This window comes from Odontesthes bonariensis, chromosome 1, assembly GCF_027942865.1.
Source record: "Odontesthes bonariensis isolate fOdoBon6 chromosome 1, fOdoBon6.hap1, whole genome shotgun sequence".
Lineage (NCBI taxonomy): Eukaryota > Metazoa > Chordata > Actinopteri > Atheriniformes > Atherinopsidae > Odontesthes > Odontesthes bonariensis.
In genome coordinates, this window is record NC_134506.1 from 45,241,124 (window position 1) to 45,267,348 (window position 26,225).

Here is a 26,225-nt window from a genome sequence, read left to right on the forward strand (position 1 = left end):
ATAGCTACTCTGTTATTGTACATTCAATACTAAGCTATTCAAATAATACACAGGTTAATATATTCATGTTTTTATTTTAAACATGTACAAGGTACAGGGTGGCCGTGCCACTGCCATTTATAAACAAACATCTTGCATATAACACTGAGCTATTCAAATAATCCACAGATTTTAACTTTAAACATGCATGTAGATGGGACAATGAATCCTCAAACCATCTGTGGATGGCACACATTTGCACACAATTTGTGAGAAAAACTGTTTTTAAAAAAAACAATTTTTAAATCGTCTATCAACCAAAGATTTCGCGACCCCCCCCCCTGCAGTACCTCCGCGACCCCCTGTTGAAGACCTCTGCTTTAAAGAATCATCAAACTGTTTTCTCTGATTCTAAATGAATACTGCGGTTATGTACTTCCACCGATGTGCATCACATGCTTACTCTCTCCGATAGTGGAACCAGAACAGTATGGCAGCCGTTTGTTTTTAAGGAATAAATAAAAATAAGAAGAATAAACGGGGGAAAAAAACCTTGCTTTTGTTGTAGAATGGACCGTGTTGAACTTGCAGCGCTTTCACTAAACCGATGACTTCACATTAACGCCTGATGACAGCCTTGAATCTAAAAATGCCCCCAGGCACGACCTCTCACGCCAGGTTGTGATTAGCTGCCACGCTACACCAGGCTTGTTTTGTAATGATTTATTGGTGCGAACAAAGAGAGAAATAACAGACTGCTTTAATAACAGGCTTTTGTTTAAATGGGAGGATGAAAAACTTAAAAAGCAGAAAACGTATTTACATCTGGCTGGCAGGAAGTTGAGGCTGGGGGGTGTTGGACCATCTTTACTGCCCCTTTACAAAGAGGAAAGTTTTTAAAATGATGCAGAACTCTTGTAAAAAAAAGAGAAAATCTGTATCCACTGAAGCACAAACTGCCTCGTTGTTGCTGAACTCTGAGCTCGGTAAATGCTGACGTGCTGCACACGTTACAGCAGGGAACTTGGACGACACAGAACTTTGCAGGATGGAAACGGTGATTAAGGAAGTTGGTAGTATTTAGTTAATGTTAAAGGGACAGTTCGCCTCTTTTTTCATGAAGCTGTGTGACATCCCATATCAGCAACATCATTTCTGAACATGTTCTTACCCCCTGCTGCGTCCTGTGAGCAGAGTTCCAGCCTCGTTTTGGTGTTGATGAAGGTAGTCCGGCTAGTTGGCTGGGGTTTAAAAAATAAAGCGTTTTGCTTCTCAGAACAATATGCGTTCAACAGAGTAATACATTTGCATCACAAAATGGTTCTCCAGGAAAAAGTCAGACTTCACAATCGCTTGGCCCTATTTTCTCTCCCTTTAAATTCCTTTACTTTCCATTTGAATAGAAAGCAACTGTGACACAAAGATTAGGTCTGTGTTCGAAACCGCATACTACATACTACATACGTATCGATCAGACAGTATGCAGAGCGTTTACCCACAATGCATTTCGCTCCTGCCCGAGCCGAAATCAGCCGGCCTGAAGCTGATTTCACTTAAAGCGCCACTATGCAACTTTTTCATGGTCATAAAATTGCTTGGCAATCATCAGATTGCTTGGCTGACCCGTTCTGATGAAAACGGTGACATTTCCATCTCCATCTGGTGGCCCTAGCCCGAAACAGCGCTTGCAACTTTGCCTGTGGCGCCGCGTGCTTTGTTTACCTCTGGAAGTCTCGCGACACACGAGAGCCGAGAACTACTGCTTCACGGCAGGTCTAAAGGGCTCTGAGCCGAGCCAGGGAGCCTGATAAGACACACCTCTCTCCATTAGCTGTCGACGGCTAAATTGAATGCGGTTAGCTTCTAGAGTAGTAATATATAATATGGCTAGACTGTCGCCTTATTTTCTACGGAGCGCCCCCTACAGCTTTGGGGTGTGTATTGCATGGTAAACAAACCCCGTATTACTGAAAGTTGCATAGTGCCGCTTTAAGCTCTAAACTCTGTAAACTTTAGCAACATTTGAAACATTTTCAGGTGAGAAAGTAGTCGTTTAGATCCCCAACGTGTTGAAAACCTGACAAAATACCGGCTGTTTACAATTTTGTTCCCACGAATTCGGCGCTACTAAAGCTAGCCGCAGTGAGCAACGCACTTCCGGTTATTTTCACAAAATAAAATACCCGTTGCCTTTTATCATAGGGAAAGCCATTACCATACAATTGGTGCTTTTGTTTTGAAAACAGGAAGTGAACCTACCCTCGTTGTAGCTAGCTTGAAACTGAGGTTTTGACACGAAATGACGATCGGCGACGTCACGTTACGTTGCATCTTGGGTAGTTTGAGTATGAGTAGTAATCTCATGATGCATACCCAACATTTCGGAGAATCTAGTATGCATCCGAGAACTTCTCGCTTACTCAAACTCGCTTACTAACTCAAAAAGTTAGTAGGAGTAGTAGGAGAAGTATGCGGTTTGGAACACAGCCTGGGAGTATTGTTCAGGAAACAAACCCAGCATAATGTAACTGCTGCAGTGGAAATGTACATCACGCAGGTTTCATGCTCTCCTGCGGCCTGTATGGCCTCTTATCTGTGCCTCGCTTTAATTTGTTCGTGCCACGTCACATTGGCCACACTCACTCCGTCTCCTGATGATTCCAGACGGCTTGCGGTCGGTGGTGGAGGAGCTGGAGCTGGAGCGGAACCAGCTTCAGGAGCAGATACTGAGCCTGGAGGAGCACTGCCAGGACCTGGAGGACCGGCTCCAGCTGCAGGCCCGGATAGAGTCTCTGCAGGTACACTCCCAATGCACTCAAACCGTCCTGATTACCTCTGTGCACCGACTGTGAAGATGTAACCTCCCAACTGATGAATAACCCGAGTAAATGATGAGTGAACTTCATGTTCCCCCCCCAAGGACTGGGATTTTGTAACAAAGCCTTCTAACACAGGTGACGTTTGATGTAGATGAAGATGAGCCGCCATGTTGGGTCTCTCAGGTGTGTTGGGCCGCTCATGCACGTGTGCGCTGGAGAGCACCTCTGGCGGTGACTGCTAATGGTGTGGTGTGCTTTTTAACCCCCGGACACGTTTGTTTTTACAAGCTAAATGTTCCGTTTCAGACTCTTTTTCGGTTTCGCACGTCACACTTTTACCTCAGAAAGCTTTCAGCCTCACACATGGAGAATATCGGAGTTCATTTTCCTCAGAGATGACAACAGTAACCGGCTGCTTTCCTAGCAGAACTGCTGTCATCCATTTCTGTGTTAAAGTTCTTCACTCTGCGCTTTAAGAGATTGATCTCTTCACATTGATGTTGTTTCCACCGCTGCAGAACGAGTCGGAGAAACTGCAGAGCCAACTCGCCAGCGTCCGATGTCAGCAGAGCAGAGAAGCTGAGAAGCATCAGCTGCTGGTGAACAGCCTGAACGAACAGCTCAAAGGGTAAGCTGCTGATTCACAAGCCTTAACTTGCCTTGAATTCACTTAGCATGGCCTCATTCACAGTTGAGTCGAGCTACGGTTGCAGCTCGACTTTCCAGTTTACCACCGTCCTCGTCTAGAGATGCACCGATCGATCGGCAATCGGCCGACAGTGCCCCTATCGGGTTTGATCGGAGTTCTCAAAATAGATAAAACAGGCCGATCACATGACGTTATACATACAATACAACAACAAACCGCCGCCAGGTCATGCATTCCCACTTCTAAGACCCAAGTCTCTTAAAGGGACAGTTCACCTCTTTTGACATGAAGCTGTATGACATCCCATACTAACAACATCATTTCTGAACATCTTCTTACCCCCTGCTGCGTCCTGTGAGCAGAGTTCCAGCCTCGTTTTGGTGTTGATGAAGGTAGTCCGGTTAGTTGGCTGGGGTTTAGAAAATAAAGCGTTTTGCTTCTCAAAACAATATGCATTCAAAAGAGTAATACATTTGCATCACAAAATGATTCTCCAGGAAAAAGTCAGACCTCACAATCGCTTGGCCCTATTTTCTCTCCCTTTGTATCACTGCGTGCTGCCGCCTGCCGACAGCAGCCGGACGACAGGTTGCAGTCGTCTGCATAAATGTGATAATTGATGTTAAAGTTCTGCAAATGTCTGACCCAAAGGGAACATATACAAGTTAAAGCTGCAGTCTGCAACTCTTTTTCAAGCATAATGCCTGGAACTGTCCGGGGATTCTGAAAGTAGTACATTAAATACCCCAATACAAAAAAAAAAGAGTTCTCTAGGTCCCCTATATGTCCCGCTAGGTCCCTCCAAAGCCAGCAGGTTTATTTACAAAAATGCAGACCGGACCGGTAAAAGGTAACCAATCAGGTTACGAGCTGGGCTCTGCTGCCTGTCAATCACCGATTGTGCACGCGCGATACAAGGTAGGCTCGTCCCCACGCTTATTTATCTGGACTATTGAACTTCATTACGGGCTAGTCTACTTACTGTGTCTTCCATGATCGCAAATGACAGGTGAGTTGATGAATGAGGAGTCGCGTTCGTGCATCTGGCGTGCACGTCTACGTGCACGAGTTCTCATGTGTTTTGAAGGGGCGGGACAGGAAGTTGAATAACTTTTTATTTTTCGGTTAAAAAAATAAGCATTTCTTGCATTTTGCGACTACGGAGGTCACCGTTTTCAACTTCAAGCGTTCTGATAGATCATGTAAACTCTTAAAATGCCAAAAAGTAGGACTTTACGTATGACAACAACAAATCCTGCAGACTGCAGCTTTAAACAGAAGAGGTCCAAGAATTGACCCCTGGGGGACTCCACAAGTCATGGCCACTCGCTCAGATTCATAGCTCCATTACAGTAATGGAGTCTACTGGAGATGAATGCATGGATGAGTTTCTCATGGTCTTTTTGGGAGAGGAAACCTTTAATTCTGTTGATGTTTCTGAGATGGTAAAAAGCTGCCTGACAGGCATTTATTTCCTTACTTCAGAGGATTGAGATGCAACAAACCAGGCTCCGGGGAAACGATCGTGATCTCTGACGTGGTCGCTGGTATTACGGCTCACAGCCTGGTGAACTTTTCTTGGTTTTTTTCTGTTTCCTGCAGGTTGAGTGACACGCAGGAGTGCCTGGAAAGCTCCCTCATCGAGAAGGAAAACACGTTGGCCAAGACGTGTGAGAAGCTGGAGCTCATCAGCAGCCTCCGAGAGTCCCTGAGCGAGAAGGAGACTCAGTGCAGAGAGCTGTCCGACAAGCTGCTTCAGACGGAGCACGCTGTAAGAGTCCTGGCTTTCTCCTCTTTACCAACTATCAGCTTTCCTCTGTGGTTACATTTGGGGGCCTAGCAGCGAAGCTGCAGGAAACTGTTGTGTTAGTAGGTTTTTCTTATTATTCCGCTGCAATGGAAGTCTATGGCAGCCCCATGAACGCTATGGTAAAAAGTTGTGAAATTTGGCACACGTAATCAGCCAAGTGCCAAAGCCAAACTCAAGAATTTTCATGCACCAAGAGCTTACTCTCTAGCGCCACCAACACGTCAAAGTTCAAAGTGTATTCAGCCTAATAACTTTGGACTACTTGGTCTAAATTTCACAAATGAGGCATCCTTGGAATCCTTGGATCATGACGAGTCCAACGTCATTTTGTGTATACTTAGATTTTCCACCATTTTGAATTTTATCAAAAACCTTCAAAAAGCATTTCAGGTCACAGATTGTCCAATTTTCACGAAACTTGGCACATAGACTCTTAAGACCAAGCCGCACAAAAGTTATCGTGTGGAATTTTTAATTAGTCTTCCATTTTTTTCCATAAAAGCCAATCAAACTCGAGGTTGACTCCGCCAAACCGGAAGTGAGGTCATATCTTGGCAACCATTTGATGTTATGACGTCAAACTTCTGACACAGACTCATGACCAGGACGGTAAGAGGCCAAAGAAGTTTGGTGACGTTTGGCCAATAGGTGGCGCTATATGTAGAAAAAAATGCATTTTTGCTCATATCTTTGGACCCCTTGGTCCAAATTTCACAAATGAGGTACCGTTGGAATCCTTGGATGCAGACGACGTCATCTACGCCATCTTGTATTTTCCGCCATTTTGAATTTAATCAAAAACCTTCAAAAAGCATTTAAGGCCACTGAGATTGTCCAATCTCCACGGGACTTGGCACATAGAATCTTCAGACCAAGCCGCACAAAAGTTATCATGTGCATTTTTTCATTTCGCTTCCGTTTGCCTGCGGCAGCCAATCAAACTCTACGCCGACGCGCAAACAGGACGTTAGGCCGTATCTCTGCGATGCATTGATGTATCGATGCGAAACTTGGTGCATGGACTCATGACGCCTTCCTGAGCAGCCCAAGCCTTGCCTATTGTGCCATGCTGCTAGGCCCCCCCATCGCTGCTTGCAGCTATATTTCTGTTTTAATCTTTTCTCTCCTTCCAGCTTGAGAACGTGACCAAGAAAGGCAGCAGCTCGGAGAAACGGTGCTGCGAGCTGAAGACGGAGGCTGCCGAGCTTGCCCAGAAACTGAGCGTGCTGAAAGAGAAGGTGTGCTTTGAGATCCGTTTCCATTTAATTTCTTTGCTTAAAGGGATGATACCTCTATAAAATCTGTACTGACGTCTCACCGTCGTTTTATTTGATCATTTTCAGGCCCAGAAACAGGAGGCCACCATAGAAACGTTACAAATGGAGCTCGATCAGACAAACGAGGACCTGGACAAACTAAACACGGCCCACCTGGAGGAACGAGCCCAACTCATCCACGACCTCCAGAGCTGTGAGCGCGAAATCGACAGTCTGAAAGACACCCTGCTGGAAAAGGACAAGGAGATATCCAGCCTGGCCGGCAACATGGCCGAGTACGCGGAGCAGATCACGGTTCTGAAGCAGGAGGCGAAACTCAAAGAGGAGAACCTGGTCCAGGTGGAAAAGGCTCTGAGCAAGGCGGAGCGGGAGGCCGCGGTCATCAGAGACTCGCAGACTTCAGACCAGCAAACCCTGAACAGCAGGATCACGGAGCTGGTGGGAAAACTTAAGGACACGGAGTCAGAGTTGGTGAGCGTTACGGAGGAAAGAGAATCCAGAACGTCTGAGGTGGAACATCTGATAAAACAGGCCGAAGAGGACAAGAAAACCCTTCTGGACCTTCGAGGGGAGATCCAGAGGCAGGCCGGGAGCCATCGCCATCATCTCTCTGAGTGTGAAACGCACATCGCTTCCCTGAAGGAGCAGCTGGCGGCTTCTGCTCAAAGGGTCGAGGAGTCGAAGGAGAAGCTGCAGCAGGAGCTCGCTGAGAAGGAGCAGACGCACCAAAAGGAGCTGAAATCCTTCCAGGAGAAACTGCAGCAGAAGCTCGCTGACGAGGAGCAGACGCACCAAAAGGAGCTGAAATCTTTCCAGGAGAAACTGCAGCAGGAGCTCGCTGACAAGGAGAAGCTGCAGCAGGAGCTCGCTGACAAGGAGCAGATGCACCAAAAGGAGCTGAAATCCTTCCAGGAGAAACTGCAGCAGGAGCTCGCTGACAAGGAGAAACTGCAGCAGGAGCTCGCTGACAAGGAGCAGATGCACCAAAAGGAGCTGAAATCCTTCCAGGAGAAGCTGCAGCAGGAGCTCGCTGAGAAGGAGCAGACGCACCAAAAGGAGCTGAAATCCTTCCAGGAGAAACTGCAGCAGGAGCTCGCTGACAAGGAGCAGACGCACGAAAAGGAGCTAAAGTCCTTCCAGGAGCTGAAATCCTTCCAGGAGAAGCTGCAGCAGGAGCTCGCTGAGAAGGAGCAGACGCACGAAAAGGAGCTGAAATCCTCCAAGGAGGAGCAGAACAAACTCCTGGCTGAGGTGGAGAAACACAACGGAGAAGTTCAGACGCTGTCCAAACGGTTGGAGGAGCAGACGCAGAAGGAGGAGCGCATCAGAGAGGAGAAACTGGAAGCCGTCGCATCCCTGGAAGAGCAACTGAAGGCGGCTGATGAACGGGCCGAGGACCAGAGGCAGAAGCTCAACACAGAAAACGAGAAGCTGAGCAGCGACTTAAAGGGCAAGTCTGAGAATGTCTCCAAACTCAAAAGCCTTTTAAAAAGCGCCAAGACGGAAAAAGTGCAGCTGGAGAAGAAGCTGAAGGGGCTGAACGAGAAGCTGGACCTGCAGAAGCGGGAGGCCGGAGAGCTGAATGAGAAGGTTTCCTCCGCTGTGCAGCTGAACGGCAGCCTGGAGGCCGAAGTGCGCCGCCTCACCGAGCACAAAGACAGGCTCCAAGTGGAACTAACCCAACACGTGAGACACGTTTCAGAGCTCACGGCCCAGACGGAGTCCCTGCAAGCAAAAATATCCACTTTGGAAACGCAGCGTTCTGAAAATAACAAAGTTATCCAAGAGCTGCAGAGAGAAAAGGAGGAACTGACCGTCCTGAACGGCGAGTTGAGTCGAGTTCTGGAGCAGAGCGCACACTCCAACTCTGAGATGTTGTTGGCTAAAACCAATGAATGCAGCGGTCTCAGCCAGCTGCTCAGGGTCAAGGAGGAGGCGCTGCAAAGCTTGACCTCTGAGCTGGAGCAGCGAGCGCAAACCGCCGCAGACCTCCTGCAAAAAGTGGAAACTCAACAACAGCTGCAAACTCAGCTGGAGGAAACGCTGTCTCTGCTCCGAGAACAAGAGTCCAGTCTGAAGTCTGGGTTGGTGGAGAGGGAAGCGTTGCTGAAAGAGAAGCAGGAGGAATGCGACGGCCTGCGGAGTGAAATCACAGCTCTGACGAGTCTTACGTCCTCGCTGCAGGCCGACGCCGACTCACTTCACGGAGCGCGCTCACAACTCAGGCAGCAGCTGGAAGAGCGAGAAGAAGCGCTGAGAAGCTCGGCTCAGCAGAGCCAGACGTGCAAAGACGAGCTGAACGAGAGAAACGAGACGGTGAAGGCTCTGAGCGGCCGGATCGCTGCGATGGAGGAGAGCGCCCGAGAGCTGCAGGCCCAGGCGGAGTCCCGGCAGACGGACCTGGATCGGTTAAACGGTGTAATCCAGGCGCTCACAGAGGAGAAGCACGGGCTGCATTCTGCCTGCGAGGCCGGAGAAAAGGAGCTGGCTCAGCAGGCGGCGGCCGTGTCCGAGCTCAGCGGGCGGCTGAAAGCCACCGAGGAGCAGAACTCCGGTTTCAGAGAGCAGCTGAGCCGTCTGACGGGAGACAACCAGAGGCTACAGGAAGAGCTGGTGACCAGCGCCGCGTCCGTTTCTGAGCTGACGTCTGAGAGGAGCTCACTCCGAGAGAGGGCTTCCCAGCTCGAGATCCAAATCTCAGACAGTCGGAGCAGGATCGACGGCCTGTTGAGGGAAAAAGAGGAGCTGACGGTCACCGCGGAGGAGCTGAAGAAGATCCTCAAAGAAAGCGAACAGTCAAACTCCTCGAGTCTGCTGGAGAAAACAAACGAATGCGCCGATCTGTCCAGAACGCTGAAGGAGAAAGCAGAAGAACTCCGGAGTTTACGGGAGTGCCTGAGCGACAAGGAGCAGATGGTGTCGGAGCAGATGTCCCAGCTGGAGCAGCTTCAGGACGCCGTGTCCATGCTCCAGGAGCAGCGCTCGGCTCTGAGGGCGGGGCTTGTGGAGAAGGACTCGACGTGTCAGCAGAAAGCGGAGGAGTGTGGCGTGTATCAGGATGAAGTCCGGCTGCAGAAGGAGCTCGTGTCCACGCTGCAGGCAGAGCTGGGATCCCTCCGGCAAAAGGAACGGGCTTTGGTCGAGCTCACCAACGAGTTTGAGCAGCTTAAAGACGAGCTGAGGAAACGTAACGAATCGGTGATGTCACTCAGCAGTCAGCTCGGCGCCACGAATGAGAACGCCTCGGGGATGGAAGCTGAGATGGGCGAGCTGAAGGCTTCTGTGCAGGGACTGGCCGCAGAAAACAATCGGCTGAGGCAGGAGATGCTCGAGTCTAAAGCGCTGAACGAGCAGAACATAAAGCTGAAACAGGAACTTCAGAACACGGCAGCCGAGCTCTCCGACGCGCACGAGAAGGACGGCGCCCTGATCCAGCAGCTCAACGCCCGCCTCTCCCAGCAGGCGGATGAAAACGCCGGGCTACAGAAGCGGCTTTCAGAGCTGGAACAAACGGCCTCTGAACTCCGAGGTCTGAAAGACGCTCTGGAGAAAACGCAGCAGGCGAGTGTCGAGCATCAAACGCATTCTTCTGCCGCCGTAGAAAAGCTCAACTCACATCTGCAAGCCAAAGAGGCCGAGTGCGAGAGCCTGAAGGAGCGGCTCTCACACCTGGAGGAGCTCGTCACGAAGCTCAACCACTCGGCGGAGAGCCTCAAACGGGCCTCGGAGGACAAAGAAGCCGCACTCCTGGAGCAGTCCAAGTCTCTCCAGGATGTTCAGAGGAGAGCGGACGAGGCTTCGCTGTTCAAAGCTCAGTTCGTGGAGAGCACGGAGCTGGTGTCGCAGCTGCAGAGTCGAGTTCTGTCCATGTCCGCCGAGTCGGACGAGCTGAAGAGGTCGGCGGGGGAAACGCAGAGTGCCTTCCACAACCTGCAGGACAAATACGCCGCGAGCTTAGAGGAGCTGCGAGGGCTGAGAGGGCAGCTGGAAGAGTCCAACAAGGAACGGCAAACGGCAGCGATCACCATGGAAACGCTGAGAAAGGAGTTATCCGAGACTCGGGACAGACTGGAGCGAAGCGAAGCCTCCACCTGCAGCCTGTCGCAGGAGAAGGACGAAGCCTTCGCATCGCACCGAGCCGGCGTGTCCCTGCTGACCGCGGAGATGGAGCGGCTCAAAGCGCAGCACCTGCAGGTGGTGGCGCAGATGAACGCGCTGACGGAGAACCTGGAGCAGAGGGAGATGGCGCTGCACGCCATCAACGCTCAGTACGCGGCTCAGGCCAAACACGCCTCCCAGCTGGTGTCGGAGATGCAGAAGCTGGAGGAGCAGAACCAGAGGCTGAGCGGGGAGCTGCGCCTGGCCAAGGCGGAGCAGGAGGAGCTGGAGAGGAGGCGCCGCCAGGCCGAGAAGGTGGAGGCTGAGAAGCAGAGCCTGCAAGCAAAGGTTAGTGCCAAAGATGGAGAACTCTGTCAGTTAAGAGCGAACGTTCAAAAGATAGAGCAGATTCTGCAGGACTCTGAGAAGGAGTGGCTGCTGGTGCTGGACAGGGAGAAGCAGGAGAAGAGCCGGCTGCTGAGGCGCTTAGAAAGCGAAGCCGAGTCCAAGGATGCTAAAGTTAGCGCTCTGAAGCAGGACCTGGACGGTCTGCAGGAGAAGCTGGCCGAGGCCGCCGCCGCCGTCAGCCAGGGCTCCGATCAGCTGGGCGCCAAAGAGTGGGAGGCGTCGGCCTCCAGAATCCAGCTGGAGAAAGTGTTGGCAGCTGTCCGAGAACGGGAGGCGGAGAACCGCGGCTTACAGCGGGCGCTGAGGAGCGCCGAGGACGGGCTGCAGAGGCTCCTGACCAGGAGAGACGCCTCATCCGCCGCTGTAAACCAGGAGAAAGCCTCCCTGCACGACATGATTAAACGGGTGGAAGAAAGCCACCAGGCCGAGGTCGAGGCTTTGAGAAGCCAGCTGGCTGAAAACGACGAGAAGGTTCGGCAAGTCGCCCTCCTGCAGGAGGCCGCAGAGAGGCTCCAGAGCCAGCTGCATGCAGAGGTGGAGAAGGTGAAGGAGGCCTCCGTCAGGTACGCCTCCTTATACGCCGAGGTGAAGGCAAAGGATGAGCAGGTGGGTCACATGAGCGTCCACATCGGCCAGCAGAGGGAGCTGCTCTCTGGGCTGAGCCAGCAGCTGAAGGACAAAGATGCATCCATCGCTCAGGTCATGGAGGCGGCCTCCAGTGAGAGAATGAAGCTGGACGAGGCCAATGTTTCCCTGCTAACGCAGTTAGAGAGCACGCAGCAGAGGCTCGGGGAGGTTTCCCAGCAGTTAGAGAGCACGCAGCAGAGGCTCGGGGAGGTTTCCCAGCAGTTAGAGAGCACGCAGCAGAGGCTCGGGGAGGTTTCCCAGCAGTTAGAGAGCACACAGCAGGCTCACCAAGCCATTTCCCAGCAGCTGGAAGAACAAACAGAACAAACCGAGAGCAGAAACTCAGAGAAGCTCGAGCTGATCGCAGCCAAAGAGGATCTGCAGCGCCAGCTCGCCAAGGCGTCCAAAGACAAAGAGGCGACCAGGAAGAAGCTGCAAGCTGCTCTGGTCGTGAGGAAAGATTTGCTGAAAAGAATCGATGAGTACGAAAAGCAAAGGGAAGAGAGCGCGAGCAGCGAGGGCGAGCTGTCGGCTCTGCGGGATCGAGTTCACCAGCTGACGAACCAGGCTGGAGCTGCGGCGCAGATGCACGAGGAACAGGTTTCTCTGCTGGAGAAGGAAACGCTGGAGCTGAAAGCAGAAGGCCACAGACTGGTGGAGGAGCTGCAGGCAGAGAGACGGACGCTGCGAAGCGCTTTGGATGAAAGGGAAGCGAGTCTGTTACAGATGATCGGCGAGAAAGACTCGGCCATCGAGCGGCTGCAGAACGCCGCCGCCGCCTCGGAACGAGCTCTGATGCTGAGAGTAGAGGAGCTTCAGAGCGAGATCCAGACGTGTAAAGAGGAGCTGAAGGACAGATCCGCCTCGGCTGTGGAGTTAGAAGGCGAGCTGACGCGGATGAAGGCGGAGAAGGCGACTCTTCAGAAGAAGGCGCAGGCCGCGCTGCTGGCACGCAAAGAGACGGCGAAGAAAGCCCAAGAGAGCGAGAAGAAGCTGACGCAGGAGCTGGCCGAGCTGAAGGACGACTACAAGGCTCTGCTGGAGCAGCGCTGCCGGCAGACCAACGAGCTGAACGCCATCCGGCTGAGCCTGGACGAGCAGCTCCGGGAGCCCCCGTCCTCTCCGGGGGAGCTCAGCACTCTGAGGCGGCTCGTCGAGGAGAAGGACCAAACTCTGCGAGACCTGCAGGCGTCTTTGGCTGAGAGGGAAAGTCGCTGCCTCTCTCTGCCCGACCTGCAGGCGGAGCTGGAGCACCTCACGTCCAGACTGGAGAAGATGAGCGCTGATATGGCGACTAAAGACGAGACTCTCAGGGAGATGGAGCGAAGAGGCGAAGCCCTGAAGTCTGAAGTGCTCGTGGTGCGGAGCGACCTGGAGAGAGCTCACGCAGAAATAAAAGAGAAAACCGACGTGATTGAGAAGTATGAGGAAACCATCAAGTCTGCAGCGGAGGAACAGAAGAACGAGGCCCTTTTGGGCCAGAGTCCTCCCTTAAAAGAGCAAGTTCCACAGAAACCTTCAGAGGCGTTAACCAGTCCAAGGACTCCGGCAGAAACCCAGCAGCAGCAGCAGCCCGGCGAGGACAGCGGTGCTCCGACCAAAGAGCCTGAAGAAGCACAGATGGATCATAACGAACTGGACTCATTAAAGCAGGAACGAGACAGTTCTGTGAGGCTCGTGGGAGAACTCAGAGGCGAGATAACGATGCTGACCCGGCAGCTGAAGGAGGCGGAGGAAGGAAACAAGGAGAAACGTGAAACCTGCAGCCGAGAGAGAGCTTCTCTGGCTCAACTTCCCCAGAGAGAGGAGCTGATCGCTGCGCTGGAGCTGCAGCTGCAGCAGCAGATCCAAATGCACCAGGTCACCGTGGAGACGATGAGAGCCGAGGCCGAGACGCTCCAGAAGTCTCAGCAAGATGGCCGCCGGGTGAATCATCAGGACGGCCAGAACAAAGTCGCCCTCCTCACCAGGAAGCTGCAGGCGGCTCTGGTGTCCAGGAAGGAGCTCCTGAAGGAGAACTCCACCCTGAAGGAGGAGGCGGAGAAGCTGTCTGCGAGGCAAGAAGGGAAAGAAGCCGAGTACTTGGATCTGAAATCAGAGAGGGACCAGCTGGGCTCGGAGGTGGAGCGCGTCCGCAGTGAGAACCACAGCCTCTCCGCAGCCTGCGACAGCCTGAAGCTGACCATCGAGAACATCACTCAGCAGAAACGGGCCTTCTCCTGCCAGCTGGAGTCCCTCAAAGACTCTCAGACGGAGGAGCTGTCCACGTGGAAGTCCAGGCACGCCGAGCTGAAGCAGGAGTACGAGTCGCTGCTGCAGGCGTACGAGAACGTCAGCAGCGAGATGGACAAGATGAGGCAGCTGCTGGAGGGCGCCAGGAGGGAGCGGCAGGAGGCCCTCCGCAAGGTGCAGGACCTGCAGGGGCGCGCCCGGGAGCTGGAGGAGGAGAACCAGAGGGTCACAGAGAGGATGCACAGCTCCGCCCGGGAGAAGCGACAGAGGGTGGAGGAGCTGGAGGAGGAGAATCTGAAGATCAGGAAAGAGCTGACGGAACTGGACGGGAACCACGAAGCGGCGACGCTGGAGCTGAGAGACGAGAAGCGGCGGCTGGAGGCGGAGATTCGCCGCCTGGGAGAGGAACTCGCTGATCTGCAGGCTGCAAACGGCCGGCTGGCAGAACGGCTCGAAGCAGCTCGTCGTTCGGTGGAAGAGAAGAGCGTGGAAGCAGACGGCGTGCAGCTCAAGCTGGATGAAGCACTCGGTCTGAATAATTCACTGACAGCGCAGATAGAGGCTCAGAAGACGGAACTCGGCGCCCAGTCGGAGATCAACAACCTCCTGAAGAAAGAGAAGCAACATCTCTGCGATGGAATGGAAAAGATGCAGAGTGAGCACGAGCTGCAGCTGGGAGAGAAAGAAGCTGCCAGGCAGGAGCTGGAAGCTGCGGCGGATCAGCTCCGCCGGGAGGCCGTCAGTCTGAACGAGAAGGTGAGGATCCTCCAGGACGACAAGTCGCTGCTGCAGGAGGAGCTGGAGAACGCCCAGGAGACTTCAGACAAGGGGAAGAGTGAAAACGAGTACCTGGAAAGCGTCGTCCTCAAGACCTCGGAGAGAATCGACGAGCTGACCGAGTCCGTCGGCGATTTGCAGACTCAGAACTCCCAGCTGTGCGCTCAGCTGGCAGCCAGCGAGGAGACGAGCGGCCGAGTGCGGCGGGAAAAGGAGCAGGAGCAGCTGAAGCTGGTGCGAGAGCTCGAGGAGAAGCTGAAGACCGTCCAGAGAGGCAACCAGGGGTCCAAGAACGTGAAGAGGGAGCTGCAGGAGCTGCTGAAGGAGAAGCACGGCGAGATAAAGCAGCTGCAGCAGAACTGCATCACCTACCAGGAGCTGATTCTGGACCTGGAGAAGGACCTGAAGCTCCTGGAGAAGGACCTGAGGAGGAGCTCAGAGAAGATCTCAGCACAGGAGGAGAAGAACCGGCAGGTGGAGGCGGAGCTGATGGCACACAAGAGCCTGCTCCAGGAGGCCGAGGAAAAGATGGAGAGCGTCGAGTCTGAGAGGCAGCAGCTGGCGTTAAAGGTGGCACAGCACGGCGAGCGGCCTGAGAACGAGACCCCGGAGACCACGGAGACCCCGGAGACCCCGGTGTTGGTGTTGCAGCAGCAGATGGAGGAGCTGAGGAGTCTGAAAGACGGAGCGAGTCAAAGAGCCGACGAGCTGAAGCAGCAGCTGGACTCCAAAGATCTGCAGCTCAACGCGCTGAAGAGAGCGGCCGACACGAGCGCAGCCACGGTGTCCGCCTTATCCGCCACGCCACAGGGGGCCGCCGCCGCCAAGCGCTGGAGCGACCTGTACCAGAAGAGCCTGCAGGAGAAGGACGAGCAGCTGCTGGAGCAGGGGCTGACGGTCACACGGCTCCTGGAGGACACGAAGAAGAAAGACGCCGAGGTCAACCAGCTCCGAGTGGCCAAGTCCAGGCTGGAGAGGACGCTGAACGAGTACTCTGTCGCCGCCGCCGCACAGCAGCGGCAGCTGTTCGTCCTGAGCGCCACCAACGCGGAGCTGAGCGAGGCCGCGGAGCTGAGGGCGGAGCTCGCTGCTCAGGTGGAGGCAGAGAAGCAGGAGAAAGACGCTCTGAGCCGGCGGCTGGCTGACGGAGAGGACGAGGTCGCCCGGCTGCAGCTGCACCTGCAGCAGCTGGAGAAGACCAGCGCCGACGCCGAGGCGCAGCTGGGCCTGGCGCTGACGCGGCACGACAAAGCTCAGGCCGACTTCCAGAAGCAGGAGGGGGTCTCCCTGCAGCTGAGGACCCTCCTTCAGGGCAAAGACGCCGAGATCTCCTCCCTGCTGGCCTGTAAGGACGGGCAGATGTCCGGCTACCTGGAGCAGCTCCAGGCCAACCATCGCACGCAGGTTTCCGTCTACGAGGACCGGCTGGCGTCTTCACGCTCCCAAAGGGAGGCGGCCGACAAGGCGCTGAGGTCACTGGAGGGAAAGGTCAAAGGTCTGCGAGGTCAGGTGAGCAGGTCCGTCCGGGAGAAGGAGCAGATGGCGGCCAGGATGGAGTCCTTCAAGAACTCGCTGGCGTCGTCGCAGAGCGAGCGGGAGAGGCTGGCGTCGGAGTGCCGGGCGCTGGAGGCGAAGAGCCAGCTGGGACCCAAGGGGGTGGGGCCTGACGGGGAGGGCGGGGCCGCGAGCAAAGGCCTGAAGCACGAGATCAGGAAGCTGCTGCATCAGATGGACGACCTGAACTCTGAGAACGCCATGCTGAGGGCGCAGCTGGTGCGCTACAGGGAGGACCTGAACCAGGTGCTGTCCCTGAAGGACAACCAGCTGAAGCTGCTGCTGAAGAAGCAGCAGGACGCGATCCGGAGCCTGGAGACCCAGAAGGTCGCCGCCGACAAGCAGCACAGGGCGTCCCGGCTGGACCTCCAACGGGAAGAGGAGGCCAGCGACGCGCTGAGGGCGGAGAACTCCGACCTTAAGGCTCAGGTGTCCAAACTGGAAGCCGAGGTGCTGACTCAGCGGGAGAAAAGATCCTCGACCAATGAGGGCAGAGTGATCGCCGACCTGCAGGAGGCGGTGGCGTCCAAGGCGGCCGAATGCAATGACCTCCAGCAGAAAGTTCTCTCCCAGAGAGGCGTCATCGACGAGCTGAGGGACAGAATGAGAGCGCTGGAAGCAGAAACGGAGAAGAAACTGGGCGAGGCCGAGGACACCTACAACAGCGAGCTGGATAAGTTGGAGCGGGAGGCGAACGCCATGAGAGACGAGCGGGAGGCGGCGGATCGGAGAGTGTCCCAGCTCGCCGCAGATCTGCTCGGGCTGGAGCAGCAGCTGTCCGAGGCAAAGTCGATAAACAAAGACGTGAAGGGTCAGAACGGGTCTCTGTGCAGAGCCATGGCGGCGCTGCAGAGCGACCGAGACCAGCTCATCCAGGACTTCAAAGTCCTCAGGAACCGACTGGACGAGGAGCTCAGAGAGACCCGGGCCGCCTCCAACAAGGCCGAGCGCCGCCTGCAGGACGCCGCCTCAGACGTGGCCGCGCTGGCCACAGAAAGGGACGTCCTGGTTCGGAGGCTGAACGCCGTGGAGGGCAAGGACGCGCACGCAGCGCTGAGCGCGCTGGTGGACGAGCTGTCCAAGGTCCAGGCGGAGAGGGAGCGGGAGCTCAAACGGGTGCTTCTGGAGAACGGCGCCTACGGCAGGCAGCTGTCGGCGTTCTCCAGATCCATGGGCAGCCTGCAGGACGAGCGCGACAGGCTGATGGAGGAGCTGGCCGGGGCCAAGCGGGAGGTGGAGGCCAAACGGGAGGTGGAGGCCAAGCGGGAGGTGGAGGCCAAGCGGGAGGTGGAGGCCAAGCGGGAGGTGGAGGCCAAACGGGAGGTGGAGGCCAAGCAAGGGTCGAGCCCAGAGACTAACCTCAGGGCCCCCCAGCCTGAGACGGACGGGCCGGTAAGTCCAGGCATCGGCTTCCTGTCAGTTTGGCTGTTGCTTGCTCTTCCTCATCTGTGGTGGTCCAGCATGCAGGGTTGTTGTTGTTGTTTGACCATCGCTTTGACATGCATGGTGTTTCTTTTTGCCTCAGATCAGCTGAAACACTCAGTGTGTTTAAGTCCAGGCTGAAGACACAACCTATGTTCAGCTGCATTTGAATAAAGCTCCAAATCTGAAGCTTGAGTTTCAAAACTTCATCTCATTTTAACTCCTGATTCTATCTATTGTTCTTATTTCTTTCTTTTTTGTTTGGAATTTAAATCATGCTTTTTATCTCTACTGTTTTAATGTATCTGTAAAGCACTTTGTTGTTGAATTGTGCTGTACAGATAAACTTGCCTTGGGATGCAGACGTTCTGACGCCATTTCTGTGAATGTGAATCTTTGTCATTGATGAAGATCGTCTGTATTTTACTGACTTATTTCCACGTCTGCAGGTGAGGAGGCCGAAGCCCGACGAGCTGCAGCAAACCGTCCACAAAGAAGCCGGAAGCTGCCCGGAAGAACCTGCAGATCTGAGGTAAAAAGCTCTCAGGACATGTGGAATAGAGCTGAGACTCACTCTGCTCCGAGTTAAATAAGCTGAGCTTGTGGCGAAGATTAATTCCTGTATGCAGCAACTACTTTTTAATGTTTTTTTCTACGGCTGGGCAACAATTAAAATGTTTAATCTAATTAATCACATGATTTCCCTGATTAATCACGATTAATCTCATTTGTACGCAGAATCCAAAAATGAATCCAAAAGTAGTGTATAGCTTTTAGCATTTAGCTTTATTTTAAATGTGCTGCCATATGAATGAAAGTGCCATAACATTTGTTGTGCAAACACACTTTTAACATCAGCATCTTTCTGTAGTTTTTATGTAGAAGCCTCGCTCCACTGTCTGTTTCCTTGAATGACTTGCTGCTATCAGTTGTGTGTTTTGCCTTTAAGTGATATTTTAGACTGGAACTACTACGCTGAGAAGACAATTCAACTTGGCAGTGTTTACAGATGACTTTGGTTCTGTCGACTCCGCCGTCTGGAAGAACTTTAACATGAAAATGGCCGAGTAAAAGTTCCGTACCCTTCTCCATGTTTGGTGGATCCGCCGATTACTTTCTTTTCCTGTTCCACAGCAGACAGCAGCAGACTTTTACAAAATAAAAGCCTGTGAGCAACAGACTTTTACAAAATAAAAGCCTGTGAGCAGCAGACTTTTACAAAATAAAAGCCTGTGAGCGACAGACTTTTACAATAATAAAATAAATAATAAAACCTGTGCTAATGCGCGATAAAATATTTGTTGGTGTTAAATAATTAACGAGTTAACTCGCCCAGCGCTAGTTTTTTCACCCCAAATGTGAAAGCTCGACAGCAAATAGGAGGTTTTATGTGTAAATTCCTGCTGTTGGTTAAAGAGGATCCTCAGAAAACTAAAGGTTTCTCTGTTCTGCAGGTCTGAAGCTGAGAGGAAGGCCCCACCAACAGTTAAGGTGAGTTATCTTTGCTTCCTTTCATCTGAACATTTCATATCAAAGTTTAGTTTTTCTTTTACAGAAAGCTGAAGCAGAAGGGTTTAAAGCCCCATTCACGTTCTTTGTATGGCCTGCTGTACGTGTTTAAATCTCATTTACTTCATTTTTGTTTGCTGACACCAAACACAAGACGGAGACATTCTGAATAAAATAGATTTTTAGTTGAAGACCTTCATATTTAGTAAAATAACTTGAGCTTCTCACGGTCCTCTGCTGCATCCTGATTGGTTAACAGGTCCAACAGTTATTGGTGTTACTGTCCTTCCTTATTTCTGATAATTGAGCTTAAAGTGATGAGTTGAGTTCATACTTTAAACAGTTTCATGTTGCTTCATTTGACAGAGATTGTAATTTTGTGTCGTGGATCCTGATTTATTCCGACTCCCTTTGGTCTTCTTCTCTGTAATTTCCTCGCCTTCGTACAGCAGGAAACGGTCACTTTGGCGGCTCAGAGCGGACTGGAGGAGGCGGTGAGTCGATTGGACGCGGAGCGGATTCAGCTTCACAGAGATCTGCAACGCTGCATTTATGAGGTCCAGCAGCGGGATCACTACCTGCAGCAAATCAACACCAAGGTGAGAAGCAGCCCCGGGCCCCAGGTAGGGTTTCAAGTCTCCTCTGTGGGCAGTGCAGGGTGGTTAGAATGGGAGGTTTCTGTTCAACTGTGCAGGAACCGAGAGGCAAGAAGCAAGGCCCAGTTCCAGCCAATTAGAATCCAGTTCACAGTAATCCAATCCAATCAGGTTGAAGCGTCCTCTCTGCTTTTCCTCACAGCTGCAGCAGGCGGTGGAGGAGAAAGCTTCTGTTGCAGCTCAGCTGAGGTCCGTCTCTCAGACGCTGCAGGACACCCAGGATCGCTGCCACTGGCTGGAGAACCGAAGCCAAGGCCAGACGCAGGTAAAGGATCTCTTGGCCCTATTTTCTCTCCCTTCGTATCACTGCCTGCTGCCGCCTGCCGTGCCTGTTACGGTGTTTGCTGCTCGGTCTACACAGCAGGCAGTGATACGAATTTAATTAATTATTTAATCAATTATTTCTTGTTTATTTATTATTTATTTAACACTTTTTTATAATTTAATAAATAATATTAAATTATTATTTAATAATAATAAAATAGTAATTATATGTACCATGGTATTTTATTATAATAAATATATTTTAATATATTAAAATAATATAATATTTTTATAAAATATAAAATATTTAGTGTTTATCCGCCACACTTGAAAGGCCGGTGAAAATATTTTCTGACATTAAACCGGTCCGTGGAGCAAAAAGGGTTGGAGACCGCTGCCGTATTGAGCTCAAAATAAAGCGAACAAAAGCGAATTAAAAAAACACAAACACACATTTTGATATGAACGTAAGAGCCGCATGAAACCAGACCCTTTTCCAGACTCTCTGCTGTAAAACCGAAGGAAGTAACAAGTTCTCCTCCAGCAGGGCTCAGTGTACGCCGAGGTGGCCCCGGGGGCCCCACAGGAGAGGAACAACGACTCCATGATGAGTGAGACCGCTGAATGCAGTCAGCTCAGGGAAAGGTGACGCCATGAGAGGTGCAGATTCTTTCAAACTCTGGTCAAAGCTTTGGAAACATTAAGGTTTGTGTGCGCAGGCTGCTCGAAGTGGAGCTGAGTCTGTCGGAGGAGAAAGCCAGAAGAGAGGCCGCCGAGGAGGCTCTGCGGCTGGCCGAGGACGGAGCAACGAGGTGAGCCACCGGTCAACGTTTTTTTATCTTGGCGCGCGCGGAAAACGCCAAACAGGATGGACCAATTAGAGTCCAGACTCGGAGAAGAAGTGCCAAGAACTCCCAGAGCTCGCTGACGGAGATTGGCAGAACTTTGGGGATTTTGCTGTTGTTTCATTCACTGGAAGTGGCTTTGAGTATCAAGAAAAGCGCTAAATAAAACCAATCTATTATAAATTATTATTATTATTACATCCTGAAAGTAATAAGATAATTCCCAAGTGTGTCCACTGAAGCACTATTTCATAACTAATGGAAAAGTTTTTTTTATTTTTCCTTGTTTTTAAATACAGACATTCAAAATACAAATTTCAGAGCTGTAATCATATTTCTGCCTAAGGTTATCATACCGTCAGAATCTCACGCCGGCCCGTGCCTACGCGGCGCGCTAATAAAACGCCTGTTTCTGTGCTCCAGCGTCGGTTCCAGCCTGTCCAGAGACGGTCAGAGAGACTTCAACATCGAGATGGAAACCGAGGAGGAGTGGGAAGCTCTGAGTCTCAACCCGAATCAGCCTCTGATAACACGAAAGGTGGTTTTATTGTTTTATTATTATTTTAAGGTATTTCTAATGAAGTGAGTTGACATGCTACAGTCTCTACAGTTGCTTTTGGTTGCAGCTTAATGTTGCTAAGCTATTGTTTTTAATCGGGAGTCTTTTAGAGCGAATATTATGCAGGAGGTTGTCTAAAATGTTGCTGCTGGAGTTCCCAGCTTCCCCGGCAGACCTGTGGAGTCTGAGGCTGTGTTCCAAACCGCATACTTCTCCTCCTACTCATACTAACCTTTTGAGTTAGTATGCGAGTTTGAGTAAGCGAGAAGTTCCCGGATGCATACTAGATTCTCTGAAATGTTGGGTATGCATCATGAGGTTACTACTCATACTCAAACTACCCAAGATGCAACGTAACGTGACGTCGCCGATCGTCATTTCCTGTCAAAACGGCAGTTTCAAGCTAGCTACAACGAGGGTAGGTTCACTTCCTGTTTTCAAAACAAAAGCACCAATTGTATGGTAATGGCTTTCCCTATGATAAAAGGCAACGGGTATTTTATTTTGTGAAAATAACAGGAAGTGCGTTGCTCACTGCGGCTAGCTTTAGTAGCGCCGAATTCGTGGGAACAAAATTGTAAACAGCCGGTATTTTGTCAGGTTTTCAACACGTTGGGGATCTAAACGACTACTTTCTCTCCTGAAAATGTTTCAAATGTTGCTAAAGTTTACAGAGTTTAGAGCTTAAGAGAAATCAGCTTCAGGCCGGCTGATTTCGGCTCGGGCAGGAGCGAAATGCATTGTGGGTAAACGCTCTGCATACTGTCTGATCGATGAGTATGTAGTGTGTAGTATGCAGTGTGTAGTATGCAGTATGTAGTATGCAGTATGCGGTTTCGAACACAGCCTGAGTTTATCTGACACACATGGTGCATAAATGTGGGCTCTTTATACCACATGTCTCTGTTAGCTCCGCTGCTTGGGCAGACGCCTCGTGTGCAGAGTTTGTCGCAGTTTGTTCCTCTTTCCTCTCCACCGAACATCAAATAAAGGCTGCTGGCCTCCCAAAAAGAGAACTTCAGCCGCCGTGTTTCCTGCTGCCGAACAAACTCCTGAATAACTGTGACTGTGAGGTGCGTTTCCATGACGACTGCCGTTTTGCCCCCGCAGGTGAAAGGCGGGATGGTGGCGTGCCGCCGGTGGCTCAGAGGCAGGAGCCTCTACTTCTCCAGGCTGCTGACGGGTCGCGCCCGCTCCCGATACTTCTTCCTGGCGTACCTGCTCGCAGTGCACGTGCTCGTCTTCATGTGCCTCGCCGGCGCTTTGTAGGAAAGGAGCGCCTCCGCGTGGCTTAAACGCTGAAGCCGCCTCGGTTCAGGCAGCTGCAGGCGCCCTCTGGGTAAAGGCCATCAGGGCGGGCGGTTCACGCTCGTTTCTCCACCTGCGCACATTCCCCGACAGGTCCGACAAGGTCGCTGCTTTCCTGGTTTTAGTGGAGCATGTCGGCGTTTCTAAGTTTTTAATTGTGCGATTCAATTTCTTTTTAATGGAAATCAGGAAACAAATCTTTTTGTCGTTGGACTCTTTAGTTTGAACGTTGTTAAAGCCTTAAAGCATTTTTCTCCTCCTCCTCTCTTCACTGTTTGTGGGAGCTTCCATGGCCGGTTGGGCTCATTTATCCTTTCTTTTTTTTTATTATTATTATTATTATTATTATCATTTGAAACCACATTAAAAAGGAGGACAGGAAAAAGGACAGAAAATCCCGTTTATGGAAGGCAGGGAAAGCCATATCCACCCTCAGTTGGAAGCTCTTCCCATCCGAGCTGCCTGCAACACGTGCACAACACACACCAGCTGCTTCTTTACCCGCCTGCCTGATATCATACGTTGCACATAATCGTAAATGCTGAGTTCAAACTATGCACTGAAACTCCCAAATGTGTATATAAGCTCAGAAGCACTACAGCCCCGCCCCCTTTAAACTGTAAAGCCAAAGGCGTCTGCGTTCTGCGAGCGTAAAGTGAAGAAATAACCTTAAAGCGGACTCTTGTATCAAAGTGTGCCATTGAAAAGTACCTGCTGTGTGTATTTAAGGTGTTCCTGTGTGGATGAGAGTGTGCTGTACAGTATAGATGTATATATGCCTTTCTATCTTCTCTGGCTGATGTGTACATTTCTCCTGGATGTGATGTAAGAAGAGAGCTTTCATTAAAACGAGACCAGCCAACCAGCCAGGATGTGTCCTCTTATTTTAGAGGCGGCATCCTTCCTGGCTTGTTGATTGGTCCGGTTTTATGGAAAAGCCCGCAGTCGCTGCTTCTCCGGTGCGTTGCTGTTATCATCTGTACATAATGATGTGATTCATGAGCGAAAACGATTAACCGAGTCTATTTATGAAGAAATGGTGAAACTACTGAGAAATGTTCGGGTGACGTATTTTTTCTGTACCGCCTCTATTTTTAAGAGTCGGCGACGCAGTCGGCCTCCCGGTGACACGAAGCTGAACTTGGTGCAATACTGTGTCAGAGGTGGACTTATTCAGGCCACCTCCTACCATCTCAAACAGAAGTTAATAAAACCTGTTGAACGTCTCCATCATTCTGCCAGTTCTTGAGTGTTTTTATGCAGTTTCTAGGAATATATCAAGAATATTGTTATATCGATATTTTGTTTCCCAGTAAATTATCGATATTTTTATTATTTTTATTTTTTTAAAGTTAATTATTTATTTTTTAATTATTTACTTATTTATTTTGCAATTATAAAAGAAAAATAATATATTTTTTAAATATTTTATTTTTTAAATTGTTTTTAATATTGTTACTGTTGATGAGCAATATCGATATTTAGTTTCCGTTAGCGTATCGATTTAAAAACAAATTATTATTATTATTTTATAATAATAATAATAATGATTTAGTTTTTTATTAATTTTTTTTTTTTTTTAAATGATTTACTTATTTATTTTTCTAATTTAAAAAAAATATATTTTTAGAAATTATTTATTCATTTATTTTTTAAAGCAAACTTTATTGAAAAGTCAGACGTTACAATTAGTGAAAACACAGAACATTAATATAACACAATACAATGCCAGGGGGTCACATTATACACAAAACAGTGATAAATTAGTTGATAAAAATGTTGTATAAAGTGCACAGTTTGTGACATGTTCGTTTGTTTCTGTTTGTCTGGCGGTGTTTTCCTTCCAGGTCAAAGGTCGGACCACCGGTCCAATCAGCGACGATTCATGTCAGATCACACTGTCCCTTTTTATTTATTTTTTTTCAGAAAATGATGTAAGTGTATGGAATCGTGAGATTCGTGTGTCTCTGCAGCCCGAGTTGATGCCGTATTCAAAGCAAAAAACTTCCAACTGGAGGAAAAAATGTAAGAAAGCCCAACAAGAAGTCTCATTTCTCAGGATATAAAACATCAGACATCAGATAAGTGCTCTGGCGTTATCAGCTGATTTCTTTCTTAAGTGAACTTCAGCATGTTCCCTTTAATCCTTAATCTTTGTGGATAAACAACAACCGGGTCGATGCAGGTTTTGAGACATTAAAACGAGTCCCACCTGTAAATCAGGCTGTGGTTTTAAAAAGGCATTTCAAAAAGCTACACGCATTCAGTCAAACAGAAGAAGCTTACTCAAAGTAAATTGAAAGCTGCTCTTGAACCACTTGGAGTAGAGGGCTGGTTCAGGTCTCTTCTGAAAGAGAACATTCTGAGTTTTCTCTCAGAATCTCAGTTAGTGCTGCTGTCACAGAGTGATGTGAGCTGGAATACAGTGAAAGAGACGGATTTTTATGTCTTAAGGTGGCTTTAGCATAGGGCTGCGGACTGAAGTCTCTCCTGGTCCCACTTCAAATTCACACACAAGAACATAAGGGGCAGATACTTTTGAGCAGTGAAACTTCTTATTATTCTTTGCAAAAGGCACTCGAAAGCACCACCTGCCAGTCGACGACATGAAAGAATCTAAACTTTATATTTTTGCGAGTCGCTCATTGACTCTGTAGCGCCCCCTACGATGCTTAAAAATGGTCCCTGCTTTGGGCTTAGTTTCGTGTGGGACAACAATATTCAGTACACTCATTCATCATGCCCAGACGCACAAAAAAGTCTCATGCCGCCATGGTCCCACGTCCACAGGAAGGTGGCCATTTTGGATGGAAGGTGAGTTTTCGTGCCATTTTTGACCGATTCCACGCCTTGCATTTGATCGAACTCGTCCTACAGATTTAATGCTACAGATTTAAAACTTGGCCAGGTTACTCTTAAGACATGGGGGGGGGGGGGATTCATGGGGAAACCTTTCCAAACTCTGAACGGTGTGGGCGTGGCCAGGCGGTGAAAATCGTGTGATGGCGTTTGTGGTTTGAAAGCCTTATCATCATCTCAAAGTCATGAAACTTGGCACACACGTCCACCCTGACGACCTCGTACGTATGTAAAGGGTATCGTGTGTGGGCGGAGCTAAATGGCTCAGTGGCGCCCCCTAGAAATGTTCAAAAACCCCTCCGCATTGGGGTTATTATGTGCTCGTACGTACGCAGAGGGTGTCCTGCGTGTGGGCAGAGCTGCGCGACTACGGCATCCAGCGCATGCCCAACGTATGCACACCTCGGTCCCGCATACAGCTGCTTGCAGCTTAAATTGATTTTTGTGCCCAGCAGAGAGGGCAAACAGTCATCTATTGGAACAAGTCAGACGTTATTCAAAAGTTTAAAGCCCAGAGCTGTTTCGGTAACACGGTGTGGCTAACGCATGCATGCTAACCGAAGTTATGATCAA

General features: G+C 50.6%; 1 protein-coding gene across 7 annotated transcripts in view; it reads left to right on the forward strand.

The window, feature by feature from the left end:
• The window catches only part of LOC142382372 (uncharacterized), a 54,024-nt gene extending 30,005 nt beyond the window's left edge, over positions 1-24,019 (forward strand). For 2 of the 7 annotated variants that reach the window (XM_075468149.1, XM_075468185.1), the window contains exons 17-30: positions 2,644-2,777; positions 2,934-2,981; positions 3,317-3,426; positions 5,050-5,218; positions 6,391-6,495; positions 6,601-17,622; positions 18,102-18,184; positions 19,107-19,143; positions 19,611-19,760; positions 19,960-20,082; positions 20,626-20,726; positions 20,801-20,893; positions 21,350-21,464; positions 22,596-24,019. In XM_075468149.1, the coding sequence (XP_075324264.1) occupies positions 2,644-2,777; positions 2,934-2,981; positions 3,317-3,426; positions 5,050-5,218; positions 6,391-6,495; positions 6,601-17,622; positions 18,102-18,184; positions 19,107-19,143; positions 19,611-19,760; positions 19,960-20,082; positions 20,626-20,726; positions 20,801-20,893; positions 21,350-21,464; positions 22,596-22,754 (12,449 nt within the window). In that variant the 3' untranslated portion in view covers positions 22,755-24,019. The remainder of the gene's footprint in view (positions 1-2,643; positions 2,778-2,933; positions 2,982-3,316; positions 3,427-5,049; positions 5,219-6,390; positions 6,496-6,600; positions 17,623-18,101; positions 18,185-19,106; positions 19,144-19,610; positions 19,761-19,959; positions 20,083-20,625; positions 20,727-20,800; positions 20,894-21,349; positions 21,465-22,595) is intronic. The other 5 variants (XM_075468202.1, XM_075468175.1, XM_075468158.1 and 2 more) reach the window with 5 other exon arrangements.
• The last annotated feature ends 2,206 nt before the right edge of the window (positions 24,020-26,225 follow it).